General features: G+C 31.8%; 2 protein-coding genes across 4 annotated transcripts; both read right to left on the reverse strand.

Annotated features, from left to right (window-relative positions):
• Positions 1–1,208: 1,208 nt before the first annotated feature.
• Positions 1,209–22,779, reverse strand: LOC133306767 (nucleolar protein 12-like). 2 transcript variants are annotated; one of them, XM_061507145.1, is made up of 8 exons: positions 22,420–22,779; positions 21,962–22,382; positions 21,789–21,847; positions 21,415–21,484; positions 21,174–21,299; positions 20,948–21,076; positions 1,925–2,478; positions 1,209–1,526 (listed from the first exon to the last, which is right to left on the reverse strand). In XM_061507145.1, exons 1-7 carry the CDS (start codon positions 22,746–22,748, stop codon positions 1,954–1,956), a joined length of 1,659 nt encoding a protein of 552 aa, XP_061363129.1. In that variant the 5' UTR covers positions 22,749–22,779; the 3' UTR covers positions 1,209–1,526; positions 1,925–1,953. The 2 variants fall into 2 exon arrangements, with proteins under 2 accessions (XP_061363129.1, XP_061363130.1); XM_061507146.1 differs by lacking the exons at positions 1,209–1,526; positions 1,925–2,478; positions 22,420–22,779 and adding an exon at positions 18,927–19,570 and having other exon boundaries at positions 21,962–22,310.
• LOC133306768 (glycolate oxidase 1-like) lies at positions 10,749–15,521 on the reverse strand. Of its 2 annotated transcripts, none has more exons than XM_061507147.1 (10): positions 15,369–15,521; positions 15,075–15,210; positions 14,165–14,242; positions 13,930–14,054; positions 13,781–13,847; positions 13,630–13,692; positions 13,064–13,133; positions 12,882–12,982; positions 12,684–12,788; positions 10,749–11,029 (listed from the first exon to the last, which is right to left on the reverse strand). In XM_061507147.1, the coding sequence occupies exons 1-10, from the start codon at positions 15,494–15,496 to the stop codon at positions 10,832–10,834; spliced, it is 1,071 nt and encodes a 356-aa protein (XP_061363131.1). In that variant the 5' UTR covers positions 15,497–15,521; the 3' UTR covers positions 10,749–10,831. The 2 variants fall into 2 exon arrangements, with proteins under 2 accessions (XP_061363131.1, XP_061363132.1); XM_061507148.1 differs by having other exon boundaries at positions 10,752–11,029; positions 15,373–15,501.
• Positions 22,780–25,250: the final 2,471 nt, after the last annotated feature.

A 25,250-nucleotide genomic window follows, 5' to 3' on the forward strand; every position in this document is an offset into this window, starting at 1 on the left:
AAAAAAGAGCATTTGAATTTGCAGGTTATATCAAGATTTTGATTTTCTATTGATTCTCAGAAGACGTCTTTAACTGCTCTAACAGCAAATTTGGACTGATCTGTTGATCTGATCCAGTAGGAGGTTGACTAGCACCATATGCTGATTGCATGCACATTTCATGATGTTTGGCAATTTCCAAGTAGGAGCTATCTTCTACAAAATTAGATATGCAGCAGGGTCTCCAACATCTGTCTATTTTTGAGGTTCTGCGAATGAAGTTGTAAATATATTTTCTCTGAAAAAATTGGTCTTGGTGATTTAGAATTTCATTTTCTTTGAGTATGCCTTGATTCTCTGGTCCATATATTTGAGTAAAAGTGAGGTTATTATACTAAAGCTTCAAGTATTTTAAATATATTTCTTAAGGTACTTGTCATACAAAAAGTTGGGAGAACTCGCTCCCAAAATCTAATCAATGAGGGGGAAACAAGATGCAAAATTGAAATATAAAATTGTATAATAAAAAGAAAAAAGAAAAAGAAAAACTATTGATAGAGTATAGGACAGTACCATTACATTTAAAATCTTTGCAACATAAGGTTTCAGTCCTTATACAGTTTGAAAAAAAAAAGAAAAGGAAAAACAGTAAACGAATGTTATTGATATATATATATTCGAAATTTGTTCCTAAACTTATTGATACTTCAAAGCCTTTCCTCAAACACAGATAGAGGCATCATTTGTTCCTTCAAGCCTTTCTTCTTTCTTATCTCAGCAACAAGTGCAGCAGCAGGTGTACCAGGTTCCAATGGATCAGATGGCACCATATCCCAATGGTCAAATACCAACTGTGGGAAAGCTTATCCTCCAGTTTGAGCCCTCAGTGATTCATTGAATTTAAGTGACTCGATAACAGGCCAATATGGCATGACAATAATGATGACTACTTGTTCTTCAAATTGCCTGGCAGCATTGGTTTTGGAACTCATGTTTTTGTTGAAGTATGGATGTTAAGGTTCTCCAAAATGCCTTCTTTACTTCTCTCTTTTTTCTTTTTTTTGTGAAATGAACCACATACATCTTATTATAAGCACATATTGGGGGGAAAATATAAAATTTATTAAAGAAATTCTTAATTCTTTTTTAGTTTAATAGTAAATTTGTTACCTTAATTATTAATCATTCTTATACTGAAAATATTTTTTTACCAGTAATAATATTTTTTTTTTTCCGGAAAAGAAATTAGAAGACTACCGAAATTGACATTAAGATAACAACAAGAGAAGTAGCAAACTGAAATATAAAACTACAATTACAAACATACAACGTTAGTTTTATTTAAGGCTTATTGATACTTCAAAGCCTGTCCTCGAACTCAGAGAGGCATCATTTGTTCCTTCAAGCCTTTCATCTTCCGAATCACAGCAACATATGCAGCAGCAGGTGTCCCAGGTTCCAGTGGATCAGATGGAACCATATTCCAGTGATCAAATACCATCTGTGGGAAAGCCTGCACTCCAGTTTCATTGAACTTAAAGGCCGGCCTATATTGTACTATTTATTTTAAATAAAATAAAATAGAATAAGTATGGCTTGAAAAAAAAACAAAAGATATAATCCCAATAAAAGCATCCTATATTATATTATTACATATCCCTCATTTGTTAAAGTAGCATTCTTGGTAATAAATTGATCCAAACCCACCATGGCAGCTGTATTTCCACAAGGGACATCATCAATGATTTCTTGATTCTTTCCCATCCAAATGACAGTTCTTTGAACACTCTTCACATACAGGTTTTTCTTCTCCCCAGGGACATAATTTGGTCGCATAATTTGACCTTCATACCAGTTGAAACCTTCCCTGAAAAGATGCTGCCAAAAGCATAGAACCTACCCTTATCAGATGCAGGAATCATCTTTGAGACATAAAGCATCAGACGTTCTTGGCCTGATACCATTAGGAACACGCTATCTGTTATTCTTCTTGGCCTTCTTATTTCGTAGGGAGCTATCTGGAGTACGACTATCAAGCTTGCGTTTTACCCCTGCTTGTTTTGGTGTACCACCCTTCTTATTTCGTAGGGAGCTATCTGGAGTACGCCTATCAAGCTTGCGTTTTACCCCTGCTTGTTTTGGTGTACCACCATCCTTGAACAATTTTGCTTTAGCCTTTTTCGCAGCTACTGCTGCCCTTTTCGTCATGCGCTCTTTTCGTTTTTCTCTCCCATGAACTTTCTTGTTGATATCAGATTTGGTTGCACGCAGACCTTGATAAGATGCATTAGTTTTTTTGTTTGACTTGTTATTACTGTTGGAAGGAGATCGTGAAGCCACAGCCAACTTCTTTGCAGGGGTACTAGGAGCTGGTGATGGGTTTGGCCTTTTAGATGGGGTGGCATCCGCTTTGGCACGACAGATTCTCGCATGACAGATTTTCAACTTTCGGTCTCGAAGCTTCAAGTTCCGTTTCTTAACAGCAAAATTAGCAGCTTCCTGCATTTACAAGACACAACTTTAATAAATATTTATAGACAGAATTCCTGGTGATAAGACTTGGAAAGAAGTTTTTGAACATTCTTTATGCCACTTTTTGCACGTGATAACATTTCCTTTGATGATAACAATCTAAGATGTCTCAAATTAGATCCAGTCAAACACCAATTTGCATATCAATACCATATGGTTTTATGCCAGTAATACCTTCAGGAATTCATTATGCAAAGCAAAGAATAATTAATTGCATAAAAAATATCACAAGTCAGTAGTTTTTCTCATTTAACCAGTTTGAAATTCATGCTTATTTGGAAATTAGTAACCAGTTTTTCTCATGGAATTTTTTTCTCTTAATTGTACAATCAAATTTTAAACAATACGTGCAGTATTTACAAACAGTCCAGCACTGAGGAGCAAGAATACACAGGCACAACTTTAATACCAAACCTTCTGTATAATGGTAGATAGAAAAAAAAGTCCTCCAACATCAACATCAAAAACAAATTTATCTCAAATTAGTGGGGGTCGGAGGTGAAAGAACCCAAATGAAAAAGAAAAGGAAAATCATTTTGCAACCATTAGCTTAGAAATTAAAAAACACGTTATATATTTATATATATAAAGTCACCATAAAGCAAGTAGAATTTATACCCAATACAGAATAAAGAAAGAACTAATGGTTCCAGCGGTTTCAGCCCATGCACTGCAAGTGCACCATCACTAATTTCGCAGTTTAAAAGGTTTCTTCATCATAAGAAAATGTCCTAGAGGCATCATTCTTAAATCTAAAGGTAAAGTATTGTCAAATCTGAGAGAGTTTTCAACAATGTGGACTGAAATAGCCAGACATTGGTACCCAGGACCTGAATCAGATTTTCAAGCCCACATGTGGACTTAAAAAGTGTGATATGCAGCTTCACTCGACAATTACAGAAATTCAGTCCTATACATATCAGTCTCTAACCACTTATATTCTGAATGAAAGAAGCAACTTCCAAAAATAACATGTACCTAGTTACACAAAAAGACACAATACAATAAACGAAGCAGCCAATCTACACCAAAGTAAACAAACCCTACACTAGCAACCGCCCATTTCAATCCTAATGTTCTAGATTATATCCTAATGTTCTAGATTATATTTATATCACAAAATATATCTTTTCATAAATAGATAACATGCATTTCTAAAAGTAATCACACAAATAAGTTGGTTTCTACGTAACAAAACGAGGTCTTCATGGGCTTATCAGCCACAAACAGCCCTTTAGTTTTACCACCGAAAGGGAAAAACATGACAAGATGAATTATAACATGTTTGAGCTAAAAATGTAAAAGAGCACAAAGTAAGAAATTTTATCAAAATGCATAACTAATCTGGCACCAAAGCAGCATACCCTTGTTTTAAACAGCACATAGGCAATACCCTTTCCAACATTAAGATGAGGATCTCTAATGACTCTAACAGCTTCTATACTTGATTCCAGGTTGGATATACCACAAAATAACTGATATAGTTCTTCATCCTACACAAAAAGATACGTGAGATCCATTAGACAATACACACACAGAAATGATGTGGTTATGTGACCGCAAAAATAAATCCATTGATTGGAAACACACCTTAACATCAAATGGGAGGTTGCCCACAAAAACAGTTCTCTTGTTATCATAAAGCGAAGCAATCTTCACTTTATGTTTCTTGCGGGGTGGGCAAGCCCTATCAACACGAATGTGATTTCCTTCAACCTACAGTCAGATAATTAAACAATAGTATTAGAAAACTGTCAACTGCAGTCTTCACCAAAAATACAAAGCAAACACCATATTTGATCCAACCCAACTCAGAGGAACAAGGGCATACCACAGTCATGTTGTGGGACAAAGAAGCCTGAGCAGATTCCTCTGTCTTGAAAACAATGTATGCGTGAACACTGCAAAACACAATATTTGTCAATTAGAAATGCCTGAAAAAGGCTTCCTATGCATGAAAATGAATGTATTCTTATCAGACTGTCTGCAAGTCACTTAAGACCATTGGAAAATATAAAATCTAAGCATTAAATCAAAGCAGAATAATTTCTCCAAGCCCAAAACGAGCAGGCTTACTTGATATTGAATCCATAAAATCACACTAAAATGACAAAAAAAAAAAAAAATAACAGCATTCTCTCTGCAAGCAATTAACAATAATCACAGGAAGTTGCAATTCGATAATTGTTCAATTCAGACCCATTACCTATCAGCGGAATCATTTATTTTCTTCGAATGGATGGCTCCCTTCCTAGGTTTTTTGGTCTGGTTCATCAAGAAAAGTAACAAACATAAATTTAGCACCCAAAAAAAAAAAATATATATCGAAGCCTTAAAGAGTACCAAACGAAAGCAAACATTCAACCGCCGGAATCGTGGCTCCCGGAGCCGCCATTGTTAGGGCTTTGAGAGGGAATGGTTGGGTAAGAAACCGAAGCATGTTGTTGAGGCTTTCTACGAAAGGGGTTGAAATCGGAAAATAGAGAAGCGGTGGCAAAGAGCGTGTTGCCAAAGAGCGTGTTGAAAATAAAAGAGATGAAACGGAGTCCATTGCTTTGAGGGGTTTGTTGCGGATCCTTTGCTTTCCTTTTGCCCATTGTTGATTTGGATGAAAATCAATGAAATTCAATGAAACGCAGAGTTTTGGTGCAGAAACCCTAGAATCAGTTTAAGCCAATGTATGGGATTGAAATTTTAATCAAAGAATTCATGTGCTGTGCTGTGCTGTGCCGTTCGATTAGAATTTATAAAAATTGTTTTAGAATTCGGTATCGGGCTTTTTGACCTATATAGGTCTATATTTCAAAATTTTGACCTAAATAAATCTATCAGGATATTCTAATAAAAATTGTTTTAGAATTCGGTATTGGGCTTTTAAATAAATCTATCAAGATACTATTAATTTTTACCTAAATAAATCTATCAGGATACTATTAATGACTTAAATAAATCTATCAGGATACTATTAATTTTTACCTAAATAAATCTATCAGGATACTATTAATTTTGACCTAAATAAATCTATCAGGATACTATTAATTTTGACCTAAATAAATCTATCAGGATACTATTGCCAACGCGTTGTTGTAGATATCGATCGTATTGAGACAGACACGTTAGCTTTGCAAATCTATCAGGATACTAAATTTCTTTATTACTTTTTTTATCACTGTTTGATCCAATTTAAATCAACAATCTCATATATAATAATTTTTTGTTTTTGTTTTTATTTCTTTCTTTTTCTCACCTTATTATTTCTCTTTCTTTTAATCGTTAATTTAAATTTGATCGAAGGTGATAAAAAAATAATAAAAGTAGGAATATTAAATAGCTAGGCAACATAACCATAAAAACATGATACGATACAATAGCAAATAATGATATATCAAATATTAACAAATGCTCAAATATTTTATACAAATATCCAGTGGTGGAAACAGGTTCCAATTTGAGTTCGGACTAAAAAATTATATGTATATTATTTTTTTAATTTTAATTAGTTCATATTAAATATATTTAAATTATATTAAATACAAAATACCTATGCAAGTAGTATTAAGAAGAGTTATAATTTTATTGAATATTTATTAATTTTACTAAAAATTAATATATATTTTTATACAAATAAAAATTAGACACGTAATCTAATATAACTTACCCAAATCTTTCACCAAAAATAGTTTAAATTTTACATAAGGTCAAATTACAAATTGTAACCGAGGCCAAATTATAATTTTAATTCGAGCCAAATTATAATTAATTAAATAATTATATATATTAAATACAATTTATTAAAATTTAACCTAAACCGAAGTCACACCTACATTACTACGTGTGGCTCCGCAATTGCAAATGTCAAATACCAATTAAAAGGATTTGATATTTTAATTTTCTTTTGTCGCTTGCTTTCTGTTTCTGTCCCCCATTTCCTTTTCTCTAACAATCAACACCCAACATTTGCCAACTTTTATATCCAAAACCTTTTAGATTTTTTGTTTTTCCCTGAATTAAAAAATCAAAAAATTTAGATGCGGCATGTTGGATGTATGTCTCTCTGCATTTTTTTAACTTTTTTTAAAAATTGTATCAAAAATATTAACAAATATCAAATCCTTTTAATTGGTATTTGGTATTTGGTATTTGATATTTGTATAAAATATTTGGGCATTTGTTAATATTTGATATATCATTATTTGCTATTGTATCATATCATGTTTTTATTAATTAAAATAAAAAATTAACAATAATGAGTCAAAATCTTATTGGATGTTAATATAAAATTCTTGTACACTGAAGTTACATATAAATTTTTTTTATTACCTATCTTATGTAAAATGAGACTAACAAAGCCCTAATTATAATATGAAAACTATTTTATTTTTTCATTCCTCAAAAAATTGTCGGCTAATGTGGCTGACTGAGTGAAAAAAAATAATTTAACTATTATAATTATGGGTTATGTTTATCTCATTTTACATGAGATAAATAACTTTTATACACACACAAAAAGATCGGGTCTCACCACTAAGACATGTTTTTTTTCTCTCTCCTTTTATCTGTGGATCTCACTTATGATTTTATTTCTACAACATGTGGTAACTACTTACCTACAACATAAGAAAGCATTGATCGCGTATCGGTGTCCGACACACTTTTTTTTTTTTCAAAAAGCTTGTTCGTGCAGGAGAGTTTATAAGTGAAAATCACTAAATATAGAAAGAAATTATATTTCCAACATGTTTTCTCTTATAATTTTTTTTATGATTTTTGAATTAAAAACAAATTAACTATTATAAATGATATTAAACGAGAACCAGTTGATTTATTTTTGATGCACATATGCCTTAGGTTTCGTTTCTTGAAAAGGCAAAAAAATTTAATTATTGCATTTTAATTAAATAATTACGCATTTGTTGTAATTTTGGAAATAATTACGGATCTATTGCATAATGTGACGCCTTTTTTGGGCGTAACAGGTGACGCCTCATTTAGGCGTCTCTCACCTAAGGGAAGACGCCCCAATGTGGCGTCTCTCATGAGGTGTTGACACGTGTCATATTTTTTTCAAAAAAAATTAATTTAATTAAAAAACTTCTGAAGGCCATAACTTTTGACTCGAGTATCTAAATCAGGTAATTCTTTTTTTGATTCCACATAACTTTTCGAAATCTACGCAATTACATCTCATTTGACATATTTTATTTCTCACAAACACAATTTTAATTTGTGAGAATGGTATTATAAGAGCGGTTAAACCAAGAAGCCTCTGAGTTCTGGGTTTGTGATTTAATATAAAAAAATAAATAAAATTTTGATTTGTGATTTAATTTTTTTTATAATAATTTTTTTTATTATAACAAAAATTTGGTGCGTGATTTAAATTAAAAATAAAAAATTATTATTAATAAGGAAAACAAAATAAAGATTTGATTTGTGATTTAAACTAAAAAAACAATTTGAAAAATCTGTAGAAATAAACAAAATATTTTTTAAATAGATCCGTAATTACTTCCAAAACTGTAATAAATGTGTAATTATTTTATTAAAAAACATTAAATTAATTTTTTTTCCAATTAAATAAATATTCTAAATCTCTAAGGAAGAAGGATATTATTTTTGAAATTAATGATTAATGCTATAAGCTTCTGGGTTATTATTCGTGGTCTGGAATTAATGATGGCTTATGAAGTCTCTGAGTTTTTGATTTAATATAAAAAATAAATCAAGATTTGATGTGTGATTTAATTTAAAAAATAAAATTTTTTCTTTTTTTTATAAAAAAAATTTGGTTTGTGATTTAAATTAAAAGTAACAATTATTATTAATAAGGAAAACAAAATAAAGATTTGATTTGTGATTTAAACTCAAAAATCAATTTGAAAAACTGTATTAATAAAGAAAATAATTAAATAAATATTCTAAATCTCTAAGGAAGAAGGATTACCTGATTTAAATTTAAATTATGTTTGTGAGAAACAAAATATATCAAATAATATGTCATTGCGTAGATCTCGAAAAGTTATGTGGAATCAAAAAACGAATTATCTGAATTGGATACCCAAGTCAAAAGTTATAGCATTCAGAATTTTTATGATTAAATTATTATTTTTTTTGGAAAAAAATGACACGTGTCAACACCCCAATGGGGCGTCTTCCCTTTGGTGAGAGACGCCTAAATGAGGCATCACATGTGACGCCCAAAAAAGGCGTCACATTGTGCAATAAATCCGTAATTATTTCCAAAACTGCAATAAATACGTAATTATTTAATTAAAATACAATAATTAAATTTTTTTGCCTTCATGAACATGATAGGAATAAAGAGGATAAGAGTGCCAAATAAGAGTACGATAAGATATCGGGCTGATAAGCTCATATTTTATTATGTGTTTAATGTGCAGTAGATAAACAATCTGATGATAAGATAATATTATCATATCCGGTGTTTGAGACAAATCTATAGTGTCATGATATGATATAAATAAACAAAATATCTTTTTAAACATAATTTTATATGTTTTTTAACATTGATTTTTAAACAGTTTTTTATTTATTTACACATTAATTATATTTTAAATTATTCAAAAAATTTAAAAGTCATAATTTTAAATTAAATATATTAAAATACATAAATAACTTACAAAAATTTAAAAATAAAAAAATACACCCTCACCATATAAATTTTTAAAAATTATTTAAAATTATTTGTCAATATCAGTGGCTGGTGGCTAGTGACAGTGGGTAGTGTTGGTGGTAGTTATGGGGGATGGTGACAATGAAAGGTGGTGACGACGCCAGTAATGGTCGGTGATAAATGTGATGGCGGAAGGATGATGGTAGTTGTGGCGATAGTGATGGTTGGCGCCTGATGGTTGGAGGTGGCAGTGACATGAGATGTTGCCTGGATGGTGATAGGTGGGGATGATCAGTGAAAGTGGTGGTGGAGGCGACGCTAGGGCAATTGTGGTGGCTGATGACGGTAATGGTGGTAGCTAGTGGGAACGACATCGGTGGTGGTGGTTGGTGCAATGGTGGCAGGTGGAAGTGGTGGTGGTGGTGGCGCCGGAAGCGCTGGTGGTGCAAGTTGCATGTAATTATAGGGCTAATCGGTGATGGTGGTGGTGGCTAGTTGTGGCGGTGGTGGTTGGTGCATGGGGATAGAGGTGGCCGATGGCCAGCAATGGCGGCGGCTTGTCGGTGGCAAGGACTGACTCTCACATGCCAAACAAAATTTATATGAGAAAAACATATGGCCATATTTGAAAAGAAAGGGATGTGACATTTGTTATCATATCATGTTCTTTATAACTCGAGTCCCCCAGTAGGATAGTTTATCCTACTATAAGCAGAATAAAATGAGCCAACAACTTAAGCTTATCATATCCTGTTGATTTACCAAACAATGAATAATAGCAGGATATAATAGCCTAACATATCATGTCCTTTCTATTTTAACTACCAAACGAGCCCTTAGATGTATTTGGTATTAATGTGTATATTTACACATGCCATAGATATTTTTAATTGTAAAATCACAAATCCCTAAATTTTTATACTTATTATTTAATGTTTATAAAATTTTGTCTATTGCATAAAAAAAAACGTACCCCTTTATTATCACAACTTGTGCTGCAAAATGATGCAATGAGTATCCGGTATTATACAGGAGAAAATTTTCGTTGCTGCAGATATAATGATAGATGGCCCCCAAAAAGGAGAAACGATTTCCCTTGAATTTTAGGAAAAAATTCACCAATGCTCCTGTAGTTTGCTTTAGAATCACCTATGCCCTTATGATTTTTTTTATCACATATGTCCCCGTGATTTGCAAAAGGGTATGTTTTTATCACACATGCCCTTGTGATTTTTTACTTTTTACAAACCACAGGGCAATATGTGATATAAAAAAATCTACAGAGGCATAGACAATTCTGAAGCAAACTAAAAGGGCATTAGTGAATTTTTCCCTAAGTTTTACTATAATATTCTATGGATATCACAAAAAGTTTAGTTCTATGCATTGGTCATGCAAGGGGCTAACAACACAAAAAAATTAAGGGGCTAACAACAAATTTTTTTTTTATATTACTCAACCATTTAACCCTACCAATATACAAATGAGGAAATGCAGCAATAGTAGCTACTAAAGTATCAGATCATACAATCCTTACAAAGAAAGCATATAGTTTTCCAAATATAACATCAAATGAGTTCTCCCAAAAAGGAAAAAGAAAGGACGAGAACAGGTTAATGAGACATACAAAATGTTTCCCCATTAATTGTTCTGCACCACTTAGCTCAAATGAAGAGCAAGATCTTTTCATAATCTTGGTGATACACGTGGTTGAGTGCGAGGGAGGTCCCATTCTGTCACAATGTGATCACGAGTGATTTCCTTGAGTGAGCGGCAACCACTTAAGGCCATGGTTAACTCAAACTCGTCACGTAGCATCTGCAGCACTTTCCTTACACCAACCTCTCCTTCAGCAGCCAAAGAGAACACCACAGGGCGTCCAATCTAACATAGAGCAAAGTTTGTTAACCATACTTTACATATAGTTAAGATAACAATAAAACTAGGAGGTTGTTTTGGTAACACTATTTTTCTCATGCATTGTTTAAAGGGATGTGCAAAATAACCGAATCGTATTTTTCTGAACTAATTTTGAGAATCGAACTAGTTTATTAAACCAATTTAAAAAGGGTTTTATTAATCTCCTTCCACATAAGATAGTTATCTTATGTGGTAGAGAGAAAATGGGTGGGTCCCACCATTACAAGAAAAAAGAAAAAACAGAAAAAAGTGGAGTGCGAAAATCGAAGTGAGAGAAAATGAGATAAGTTACCTCATGTAAAAGGAGAGTAATATTTCCCATTTAAAAATTGAAAAGAACTAAAAGAATTGATTTTAAACATCAGTTCAGAACATGTTTGCATACACGAATTGGGTATGAAACCGGTTATAAATCATAAACTGATTTTGAAAGATAAACCGGTTCCGATTTCGAAGCAGTTCGGTTCTTTGAACCGATTCAGTATAAATCTATTCGGTTTGGTTCAATGAAAAAACTTATTCGGGTCAAACCATGCCCGGCCCTAAATTTTTATCATTGGTGTTTCATTAGGTGGTCTGATGAGAGTGGCTGGCTGGTATAGGAAGAACCAAGTCTCAATAATGGTCAGTCTAGGGTGCAATGTGGTGGTTTCTTCCGTATACACGGAAGAGAAAGGGTGGTGATATGTTGACCTACATAATGCTTATTGCTAAGATGCTCGGGGAGGTGAGTATGCGAGAGTGCAATAAGTAAACCACTAAAGGTCATTGTCTTAAGGCATGAAAGTGACACATATAGGTAGTTGTGAAAGATTGGAGAATTTCTTCGGTGTGACTGTTTGCACTGAGTTTTCAGTGCTACCTCCACTTAAAATATGATGTGTTTAAATTTTGAAAAAAATAATAATAAATAATTTATTTTAATGCCAGGTAAGAAGATGATATGACAAAATTTGGACATATATCATATTGTGAATAGAAATAGCATTGAAAACTCAGTGCAACAGTAGTACTAAAGAAATTCTCGAAAAAGTGGTTATGCTGAGAAAAGGGGAAGATATTTTATTAGAAGAGGGATATTCTCACTACCAAAATTTTCCACTACCAACTTACTATCTATCTAATCATCATTAAATTAACATTTTCTCTCTTTTCAAAAACTTTTTAACATTATCTCTCTTTGATCCATTGGTGATGTGATGAGTAGTAAGTTAATAGTAAGAATTTTTAGTAGTTAGAATATCCTTACTCATTCTATTATATGGATATTTTGTCCTGCAACCGGAACGGGGAATGGGAAGAATAAAAGGCCCAATTCACTGGTTCAAAACAGTTATAGATTTATTATTACTATTTATTAGTAGTTGACTCTTAACAATAAATGTGAGAAGTCCATTATAAAAAAGGGAAAAACTACTCTTATCTTATGTTACATGTGATAATTTTCTCTTCTACATATCCTTTGATAACTGTGTCACATTTTTTATTTTCTTTTTATTTTTCAGGTGGTGGAGCCTACAAATTTATCTCTATGACATTAGATAATTTATCTCCTTTAATATAAGATTAATAAAACCCTATAAAGAAAGGCTTTTGGTAGAGGTTATGATGTACTCACAAATATGCCAGAAGCACCTAGAGCCAATGCCTTGAAGACATCAGTTCCACGGCGTACACCACCATCCAAAAATACAGGAACACGTCCTTGAGCAGCTTTAACAACCTAAGTTTCAATAACAAAAGTAAATAAAGATCCTTAAAATTGGGTTTGTATAAGTTTCAAGTTAATTGAGATGTAAATTGAAGTTTGATGTACCTCTTCTAAGGCTGATATAGTGGCTGGGACATAATCAAGTTGTCTAGCTCCATGATTAGACACAATTATTCCAGCTGAACCAGCTTGTATTGCTAGCCTTGCTGCCAAATTAACATGAATAAGGCATTAATTAAATATTTCATTGAGGGAGAACAGATGAAAACAGCTTTTGGTTTCCTTACTATCCTCAGCAGTCAATACACCCTTCACCAGAATTGGCAGCTTGGTGATTGTCTGAAGCCACTGCACATCCTACAAAATTAACAAAGATTATCTAGATGTCAGTGGAACCTTGAAAATTTTATAGATAAAACCACTTCCGATTAAACCCCAACTAACGAGGATTGGGATAAGAGCAATTCTTATACACGAACTTACCCTTGCAAATATATGCAAGGAAGCTGTTTTCCAGATTCGGATATGTGACCTTTCAGTCACAAAGAAGCAGTTTTACCACTGCTCTAGGCTTGCCCTCTTTGAAAATTTCATTAGATATACAAAAATAATGTAGAAATCAAATGTAAACTTATATTAATCAAATTGAACTTACTACTCTGCACTCTTCTTTGAGGGATGCAGGAGTATTCTTTATCTAATGTCAGCATGCGTGCAACTTATGAATCAAATCAATGAATTGGGCAAGTAAATTTGTTGTCACTTGGATTTCACTTTAATAAATTCTTGCCTGTTATAGGAACTGAATAACTACAAATGGAAAAAAAATGCTTTGTTTGATTATCTGACAAACCTTCCAGCTTAGAGTACGATCAATTTGACCAGCAACATATGAAGCAAGTCCAGCATCATTACCCTGAAAGGACCAAGATAACAAATTCAATTAGTGATGAAGGTAAGAACATTAAACCTTCATAAATAATATTTGTAATAACTGATCTTACTTCGTCCATCTTTCCAAGGTCCAAACCTTCAAAGTTCTTCAATGTCAAAAAAGGTGGAAGAGTGAACCTGTAAGAGACAATTTATAAGTATTTTACTTACCAAATCATATCCATTAAGAAAGTGATATAACAAGGTTGAAGAGTTGTACCTGTTCTTGATATCAGCTTCTCTGCGTCCTAGTCTTGGGGTATCAACAGTAAGGGCAATAGCTTTGAATCCAGCCCTTTCAGCTCTTCTCACAAGCTGAGCAACCACATGCCTGTCCTTGTGCACCTAAAGAAAATGATGATAGGAGAACATATTATGTAAGAAAAAGAAACCTATTACACCATGTATTCAAATGAACAATAAATGGAACTATAAAGAAAGCTTTTCAAGCTTACATATAGCTGGAAAAAGCGAATGCCAGGTCCTGTTGAAGCCACCTCTTCAACACTTGAAGTAGCCCATGATGACAAAGTCTGAAAGAACCACAAGGCTACTCATAAGTAAAGAACTTAGAGCATATTATCTCATAGCCCAATGGGCACAATGATAAACAAAACATAAATTCAGAAGGATATAATCTTTTTAAGCTAATCGAGTGCTTGTAATATGAAATATTCTGCATGAAGTAACAAATGCATCATGTACAAGGCAGCAACTAACAGATACTCTTGTTAAATTAAAATATATTATATATATCATCCAACACAAACCATGCTCTTGTTAGTTGGTTTAGCTGTGTAAGGGGATTTGGAATTAAACTATTCCATATAAAAACGTCAACAAATTTAAATTTCATGTTACTGTATTTGAGTCCTGTATAATCTCTTACGTGCAACAAATAAATGGAGCCACATAAAAGCAATACAAAACAAGTTATGACTATCAAGACATTAGTTGATGGCACTACATGTGAGCATAAAAGGTCTCTGTTAGTTTCTCTAGAATGTGTCATTTAGTGAGTATGCATAAAAGGTCTCTGTAAATTCAATTGCAAGGATTTTATCTAGCTGAAGCTGATTAGGATTAGAACTGTGCACGCATCAAACAAACAAATTATTAGAAAGTATGAGCATTATCTTCTATGTCTTTTCTGCACTCATAATAATACCAACCTTTTTAAGTTCTCAATTTCAATGGTAGTTTTGTACACAAATCAAGTATTAGTAATCATTTCCCTACTCTTTCAGGCACCAGTACAGTAACATATCATACATCATTTCTCATGAAATCTTTCCTTTTGGCAAAATGGACAATATTGCACAACGTCATCTAGCATTTTACTAATCTATGAGAATGTAAAAGGACAACAATTATACCCTCAGGATGAGCCATTTTCTGCATGGCTGTTGGGGCAATCATGATTGGCATGGATATTTTGAAGCCCAGGACAGTAGTTGCCATGTCTATCTTGCTCACATCGATAAGAATACGTGGCCGAAACCTGTGTATTTGTCAATCATATTTTTCAGGATACTATCAAAGGAACACAAGACCCCAACTAGTTTGAGATAAAGGTGTTGTTGATGTTGATCATCAAAGGAACACAATAAAGAAACTTAGTTTGGTAACTAACTACTGTAAAATATTAAGGGGGAAATCTCACAAAATTCTGGAAAAGGCATTTCTGTTTTCTTGCAGAGACCACTGGTCCTCAGCACCAGATGCATAGTAATCAAACACCATCTTTGGCAATTTCTGCTTTGCAATAGCCTCCTACTCAGTGACATTGGTTATCTCCATTTTCAGAGCTTCTTGTTGATAGAGCCTTCACATAGATAGCATAAATATTGAATTTCAAGTGAATACTAAAACTTAAAAGCATAAATAGTAGCAGTACAAGAAAAAAAAGCTTGTTTATTGAAAAGGCCGTAGGCCCACTTTCACAAGGCCTGGCCTATAAGCCTACATGACGGCCTATATTGTACTATTTATTTTAAATAAAATAAAATAGAATAAGTATGACTTGAAAAAAAAACAAAAGATATAAATTTAATCAATTGTAATTATTTATAACTTAATTATATTTGATTATATTTTAATAAAAAATCTAACTTTATTTCTTATATAGGAGGAACCAACATATCAACATGTTAAATTGTGTATATGAATATATTAAAAAGTTTTTGGGAGAGATTATACTTACTACAAACATCATGATGCATTGTTGTGGATATCGATCGTATTGAGACACGTTTTTTACAAAATGTCACACTCATTATCTTTGCAAACGTTTTATTTTTAATGTCACACTCATTAAAAATAAAAAATATTTTATCCATTTATTTCGAAATTTCATAATAAAAAAATTTATATGTAACTTCAGTGTATAAAATATTTGGGCATTTGTTAATATTTGATATATCATTATTTGCTATTGTATCATATCATGTTTTTATTAATTAAAATAAAAAATTAATAATAATGAGTCAAAATCTTATTGGATGTTAATATAAAATTCTTGTACACTGAAGTTACATATAAATTTTTTTATTATGAAATTTCGAAATAAATGGGTAAAATATTTTTTATTACCTATCATATGTAAAATGAGACTAACAAAGCCCTAATTATAATATGAAAACTATTTTATTTTTTCATTCCTCAAAAAATTGTCGGCTAAAGTGGCTGACTGAGTGAAAAAAAATAATTTAACTATTATAATTATGGGTTATGTTTATCTCATTTTACATGAGATAAATAACTTTTATACACACACAAAAAGATCGGGTCTCACCACTCTTTTTTCTCTCTCCTTTTATCTGTGGATCTCACTTATAATTTTATTTCTACAACATGTGGTAACTACTTACCTACAACATAAGAAAAGTATTTTCCTATAATTTCATAGGAAAATACTTTTCTTATGTTGTAGGTAAGTAGTTACCACATGTTGTAATTTCAATTTAAAGTGATTAATTTAACAATTAGATATACACCGTAGAATATATGCTAGTATGTGAATTGAAATCAAGTCAAGACCGGCAAAATCCTTAATTTATTTATAAATTAAATCAATTTTTGAAATACATTTGGTTACAAAATAATACTCAAAAAAATATGAAAATAAATATGTAGAAAAAAATTAATTGATAAGATATGTTGTACCGACAACGATATGAGATATGAAATGCGATACGACACAACATGTTGATATGTTAATTTTAAAAAATATTAGATTTCGACACGTTAGGACACGTTTTGATCTTAAATAATATTTTTAATATATATAATATAGTTTATATTTAATACATATAGCAGCTCATAATAAATTATATAATCAATCAAATATTCAAATATCATGACATAAATATAAAGAAAAATAATTTTTCATGTCTAATTAATTTTTTAGGTCAAATTTCATAACAGAAAATATTTGATTTATAAATTAATTTTTCGTGTTTAGTTAAAAAGACAAAAAAAAAAAGTGCCAGAAAGCATTGATCGCGTATCGGTGTCCGACACACTTTTTTTTCTTCCAAAAAGCTTGTTCGTGCAGCAGAGTTTATAAGTGAAAATCACTAAATATAGAAAGAAATTATATTTCCAACATGTTTTCTTTTATAATTCTTTTTATGATTTTTGAATTAAAAACAAATTAACTATTATAAATGATATTAAATGAGAACCAGTTGATTTATTTTTGATTCAATAGCCATAAAAGTAATTGCAAGAGGTTATAAGAAAAAGATGTTGTTAGTATATAACCTTTCCCCTAAATATATAGTAAAAATAAAATAATCATCATTATCTTAATCACATGGGATGTGATCATTGTTGTTAAAATTTCGATTTATCACTACGATTTTACGATTTTTTTCATCAAAACAATTTTACTAATATTTCAAACGCTTTTACGTTTTTATGATTTTTTACGATTTTTTTACATTACGATTTTACGTTTTACGATTTTTTAATTCCCTTCCGATTTTACTTAAGATCTCGATTTTAACAACATTGGATGTGACCAAATAAAATATTGCATCATAGTCATCGACTAGAAAAGCATTTCTAACTGCACGCGGTGCAATTCTTGCATCAGTGATTGTGATCCACAATTATTTTTAACTTTCACAATTAAATAAATTGTGATAATTTTTATCACTTTAAATTGTCTACACTTATTTTACAATTTCAAACAATATAAATCTTCAACTACAAGTCTTAATTAAGTTTATTTCTTTATGATCGAAACAGTTTATGCACTCACACAAAGCAAAATCTCATTGTAACACTCACTCTATTTCAGACCGATTTGTTAACATTAGAATGATATTAAACGCAACATATTTAATTAAATAAAACGCAGAAACTATACTTATTGATTCATAAATAGACTTATATAAAAACGTGAATAAACTTTTTCTTTTAGTTTTTCATTTATTACAATTATTGAATTCCGTATTCAATTCTAGCAAATACTTTAATTGTAATTCTTATATTATTCAGAAACATCAATATTTATTTTACAATATCTTATTAGGTAATATCATAACCTAAAAGCATATAGAACATATTCTAAGTCATTCACCATGTAACCACCATAGACTAACATGTTAAAAATCATACTTGGAACTGTACCAGCACTAAATAGCACGCACATTTTCTAAAATTGGGACTATAACTATTTACCATAAATTTTGATATTTTACTATGTTAAACTAGACATCTTGATATTTCCAACAACATATTATAAGTCTCAATTTGACTTGTATAACTCAAGATACGTTCGTCGCAAGCCAACTGCTTCAAATCAGACTTCCTAAAAATAGGGCAGTGAACTCAAAATTAATCTGGGACTAGACCTCTCATCCAATGACTCTAACATTTCATAGGGTTGTATCCCCATGTGTTAACTTCACATAGGTCCAAACTACATTCAATTTGGAGTTTCCTAGCTAAAGTTATGTCTATTTTACTAAACCATGCTCATCTTGTCCAATTAAGGAAATCCGTTACTAACAGCGAGTAACCGATTACTATTGTGACAACAACCAGGAAATTTTGTTTTAAATTGCATAAATGTTGTATAATTACTAGCTCATTATTCACGTAATTGATCATTCACCATAGTTTATACATAAACTTGATCACTTCAAGGCTCTAAAACTTTAAATTCATCCATGGATTTTCATCAAAGGCTCAATGCCATCATTTTACATCATAAACATAAATTGCATTAACATACCTAGGATTAATACAGGTCATACATGGTAAATCGGAGCACGAGATTCTGTGATCCGTTAGACAAACATAAAGGGTACATTTTCTTTCTCCGTTTAATCAAAAGTCCTCACTCCCCACCATAACGACAACAAATAACAACCAATTCGTTCCAATCAATAATAGCTCACTGTATGATAAATAAATTCCATTCAAATAAATGCAAATGAAAAATAATAAGAAAGACATCCTCAACGAATAATCAATGGCGACTGGCCCAGCAGAGGAAAATTGAAATAAAAACTGAATTAAAAATCTCGAAAATCGAAGTACATCAAGTTCATAGTAATAATTGAAGGAGATCGTGAAGCCACAGCCAACTTCTTTGCAGGGGTACTAGGAGCTGGCGATGGGTTTGGCCTTTTCACAGCCAACTTCTTTGCAGGGGTACTAGGAGCTGGTGATGGGTTTGGCCTTTTCACAGCCAACTTCTTTGCAGGGGTACTAGGAGCTGGTGATGGGTTTGGCCTTTTAGATGGGGTGGCATCCGCTTTAGCACGACAGATTCTCGCATGACAGATTTTCAACTTTCGGTCTCGAAGCTTCAAGCTCCGTTTCTTAACAGCAAAATTAGCAGCTTCCTGCATTTACAAGACACAACTTTAATAAATATTTATAGACAGAATTCCTGGTGATAAGACTTGGAAAGAAGTTTTTGAACATTCTTTATGCCACTTTTTGCACGTGATAACATTTCCTTTGATGATAACAATCTAAGATGTCTCAAATTAGATCCAGTCAAACACCAATTTGCATATCAATACCATATGGTTTTATGCCAGTAATACCTTCAGGAATTCATTATGCAAAGCAAAGAATAATTAATTGCATAAAAAATATCACAAGTCAGTAGTTTTTCTCATTTAACCAGTTTGAAATTCATGCTTATTTGGAAATTAGTAACCAGTTTTTCTCATGGAATTTTTTTCTCTTAATTGTACAATCAAATTTTAAACAATACGTGCAGTATTTACAAACAGTCCAGCACTGAGGAGCAAGAATACACAGGCACAACTTTAATACCAAACCTTCTGTATAATGGTAGATAGAAAAAAAAGTCCTCCAACATCAACATCAAAAACAAATTTATCTCAAATTAGTGGGGGTCGGAGGTGAAAGAACCCAAATGAAAAAGAAAAGGAAAATCATTTTGCAACCATTAGCTTAGAAATTAAAAAACACGTTATATATTTATATATATAAAGTCACCATAAAGCAAGTAGAATTTATTCCCAATACAGAATAAAGAAAGAACTAATGGTTCCAGCGGTTTCAGCCCATGCACTGCAAGTGCACCATCACTAATTTCGCAGTTTAAAAGGTTTCTTCATCATAAGAAAATGTCCTAGAGGCATCATTCTTAAATCTAAAGGTAAAGTATTGTCAAATCTGAGAGAGTTTTCAACAATGTGGACTGAAATAGCCAGACATTGGTACCCAGGACCTGAATCAGATTTTCAAGCCCACATGTGGACTTAAAAAGTGTGATATGCAGCTTCACTCGACCATTACAGAAATTCAGTCCTATACATATCAGTCTCTAACGACTTATATTCTGAATGAAAGAAGCAACTTCCAAAAATAACATGTACCTAGTTACACAAAAAGACACAATACAATAAACGAAGCAGCCAATCTACACCAAAGTAAACAAACCCTACACTAGCAACCGCCCATTTCAATCCTAATGTTCTAGATTATATTTATATCACAAAATATATCTTTTCATAAATAGATAACATGCATTTCTAAAAGTAATCACACAAATAAGTTGGTTTCTACGTAACAAAACGAGGTCTTCATGGGCTTATCAGCCACAAACAGCCCTTTAGTTTTACCACCGAAAGGGAAAAACATGACAAGATGAATTATAACATGTTTGAGCTAAAAATGTAAAAGAGCACAAAGTAAGAAATTTTATCAAAATGCATAACTAATCTGGCACCAAAGCAGCATACCCTTGTTTTAAACAGCACATAGGCAATACCCTTTCCAACATTAAGATGAGGATCTCTAATGACTCTAACAGCTTCTATACTTGATTCCAGGTTGGATATACCACAAAATAACTGATATAGTTCTTCATCCTACACAAAAAGATACGTGAGATCCATTAGACAATACACACACAGAAATGATGTGGTTATGTGACCGCAAAAATAAATCCATTGATTGGAAACACACCTTAACATCAAATGGGAGGTTGCCCACAAAAACAGTTCTCTTGTTATCATAAAGCGAAGCAATCTTCACTTTATGTTTCTTGCGGGGTGGGCAAGCCCTATCAACACGAATGTGATTTCCTTCAACCTACAGTCAGATAATTAAACAATAGTATTAGAAAACTGTCAACTGCAGTCTTCACCAAAAATACAAAGCAAACACCATATTTGATCCAACCCAACTCAGAGGAACAAGGGCATACCACAGTCATGTTGTGGGACAAAGAAGCCTGAGCAGATTCCTCTGTCTTGAAAACAATGTATGCGTGAACACTGCAAAACACAATATTTGTCAATTAGAAATGCCTGAAAAAGGCTTCCTATGCATGAAAATGAATGTATTCTTATCAGACTGTCTGCAAGTCACTTAAGACCATTGGAAAATATAAAATCTAAGCATTAAATCAAAGCAGAATAATTTCTCCAAGCCCAAAACGAGCAGGCTTACTTGATATTGAATCCATAAAATCACACTAAAATGACAAAAAAATAAAAAATAACAGCATTCTCTCTGCAAGCAATTAACAATAATCACAGGAAGTTGCAATTCGATAATTGTTCAATTCAGACCCATTACCTATCAGCGGAATCATTTATTTTCTTCGAATGGATGGCTCCCTTCCTAGGTTTTTTGGTCTGGTTCATCAAGAAAAGTAACAAACATAAATTTAGCACCCAAAAAAATAAAAATATATCGAAGCCTTAAAGAGTACCAAACGAAAGCAAACATTCAACAAAAAGAAAACCTACATCTTGTATTGGAACAGAACGAGTCACCAGAGACTCAACCTCACCAAATTTCTTAAACTCCTTCAACAAAGTCTTCTTTTTCAACTTGAGAGGCAAATTCCCAACTAAAATAGTCCTCAAAAGCTTATCCTCGTCATCATAACCTTCCTTTGAAACCAACATATCAGCTGGGTTATATATCATCTTCCTCTTGCTCTCAAGAGTTTTATTCCCAAACCTTTCCTTTTCATCTTCCTCTCCTTCCACCACCACACCATACTTCTTCTCCTCCCACTCTTTCTCAAGCTCTTCCCTTTTCCTCTTCTTCTCCTTCATCTTTCCCTCCTCACCTTCGATTACAACCTCGCCCTTTTTTTTTTGTTTGCGTACCCAAATTATGTTATTCTTCTCCTCCCACTCCTTCTTCCCTTTTCCCCTTTCCCTTTCACCTTCGATTACAACCGCGTACCCAAATTTACTCTTCTTCTCCGAAGTTTACTCTTCTTTCAGTTACGGAATCCGAATCAAGAATGGGTCTTTCCTCCTTGTTATTCTTCCTCTTCCTCTTTTTATCTTCGCCGGAATCGTGGCTCCCGGAGCCGCCATTGTTAGGGCTTTGAGAGGGAATGGTTGGGTAAGAAACCGAAGCATGTTGTTGAGGCTTTCTACGAAAGGGGTTGAAATCGGAAAATAGAGAAGCGGTGGCAAAGAGCGTGTTGCCAAAGAGCGTGTTGAAAATAAAAGAGATGAAACGGAGTCCATTGCTTTGAGGGGTTTGTTGCGGATCCTTTGCTTTCTTTTTGCCCATTGAAAATCAATGAAATTCAATGAAACGCAGAGTTTTGGTGCAGAAACCCTAGAATCAGTTTAAGCCAATGTATGGGATTGAAATTTTAATCAAAGAATTCATGTGTTGTGCTGTGCTGTGCCGTTCGATTAGAATTTATAAAAATTGTTTTAGAATTCGGTATTGGGCTTTTTGACCTATATAGGTCTATATTTCAAAATTTTGACCTAAATAAATCTATCAGGATATTCTAATAAAAATTGTTTTAGAATTCGGTATTGGGCTTTTTGACCTATGTAGGTCTATATTTCAAAATTTTGACCTAAATAAATCTATCAGGATACTATTAATTTAGACCTAAATAAATCTATCAGGATACTATTAATTTTTACCTAAATAAATCTATCAGGATACTATTGATTTTGACTTAAATAAATCTATCAGGATACTATTAATTTAGACCTAAATAAATCTATCAGGATACTATTAATTTTTACCTAAATAAATCTATCAGGATACTATTAATTTTGACCTAAATAAATCTATCAGGATACTATTAATTTTTACCTAAATAAATCTATCAGGATACTATTAATTTTGACCTAAATAAATCTATCAGGATACTATTGCCAACGCGTTGTTGTAGATATCGATCGTATTGAGACACACACGTTAGCTTTGCAAATCTATCAGGATACTAAATTTCTTTATTACTTTTTTTATCACTGTTTGATCCAATTTAAATCAACAATCTCATATATAATAATTTTTTGTTTTTGTTTTTATTTCTTTCTTTTTCTCACCTTATTATTTCTCTTTCTTTCAATCGTTAATTTAAATTTGATCGAAGGTGATAAAAAAATAATAAAAGTAGGAAAATTAAATAGCTAGGCAACATAACCATAAAAACATGATACGATACAATAGCAAATAATGATATATCAAATATTAACAAATGCTCAAATATTTTATACAAATATCCAGTGGTGGAATCAGGTTCCAATTTGAGTTCGGACTAAAAAATTATATGTATATTATTTTTTTAATTTTAATTAGTTCATATTAAATATATTTAAATTATATTAAATACAAAATACCTAAGCAAGTAGTATTAAGAAGAGTTATAATTTTATTGAATATTTATTAATTTTACTAAAAATTAATATATATTTTTATACAAATAAAAATTAGACACATAATCTAATATAACTTTCCCAAATCTTTCACCAAAAATAGTTTAAATTTTACACAAGGTCAAATTACAAATTGTAACCCGGGCCAAATTATAATTTTAATTCGTGCCAAATTATAATTAATTAAATAATTATATATATTAAATACAATTTATTAAAATTTAACCTAAACCGAAGTCACACTTACATTACTACATGTGGCTCCGCAATTGCAAATGTCAAATACCAATTAAAAGGATTTGATATTTTAATTTTCTTTTGTCGCTTGCTTTCTGTTTCTGTCCCCCATTTCCTTTTCTCTAACAATCAACACCCAACATTTGCCAACTTTTATATCCAAAACCTTTTAGATTTTTTGTTTATTCCTGAATTAAAAAATCAAAAATTTTAGATGCGGCATGTTGGATGTATGTCTCTCTGCATTTTTTTAACTTTTTTTAAAAATTGTATCAAAAATATTAACAAATATCAAATCCTTTTAATTGGTATTTGGTATTTGATATTTGTATAAAATATTTGGGCATTTGTTAATATTTGATATATCATTATTTGCTATTGTATCATATCATGTTTTTATTAATTAAAATAAAAAATTAATAATAATGAGTCAAAATCTTATTGGATGTTAATATAAAATTCTTGTACACTGAAGTTACATATAAATTTTTTTTATTACCTATCATATGTAAAATGAGACTAACAAAGCCCTAATTATAATATGAAAACTATTTTATTTTTTCATTCCTCAAAAAATTGTCGGCTAATGTGGCTGACTGAGTGAAAAAAAATAATTTAACTATTATAATTATGGGTTATGTTTATCTCATTTTACATGAGATAAATAACTTTTATACACACACAAAAAGATCGGGTCTCACCACAAGAGCAATGCAGCATGAATTGGCTCAAAACTGGGGAATTAAGTAAGAGAGTCAGCTAAAGGTTCAAATATATTGTTTCTATAACATAAAATATTTGCTGTGAACTGTGAAGCAATCTGATGTTTATTTCTTAATTTTATAGTGCTACGGTTTTGTATGATCAGTCTCCTGACTTCTTTCACCCAGCTTCGCTGGAGGAGAAGCATAAGGTGATCTAGTTGTTTAGTTGACTAGTAACTCATTGCTTATCAAGCATTCTTAAAGATTTTCATATATAATGTGGATAGCTTGTAGTTGTTTTGTAGATTAAATGAGGACTTTTGTCGGCCTCTTGGTGTTAGAGATTGCGTTTGTAATGGTAAGATAGGTTTTACAATCTATTTTATTCTTTTAACAATGGCCACATCCTTTTTTTGATGCATATTATGAAGTTAGTTAGATTGATATTC

This window comes from Gastrolobium bilobum, unplaced genomic scaffold, assembly GCF_033153095.1.
Source record: "Gastrolobium bilobum isolate Gb01-03AN ecotype WA unplaced genomic scaffold, APGP_CSIRO_Gbil_v1 utg39982, whole genome shotgun sequence".
In the NCBI taxonomy this organism is placed as follows: domain Eukaryota; kingdom Viridiplantae; phylum Streptophyta; class Magnoliopsida; order Fabales; family Fabaceae; genus Gastrolobium; species Gastrolobium bilobum.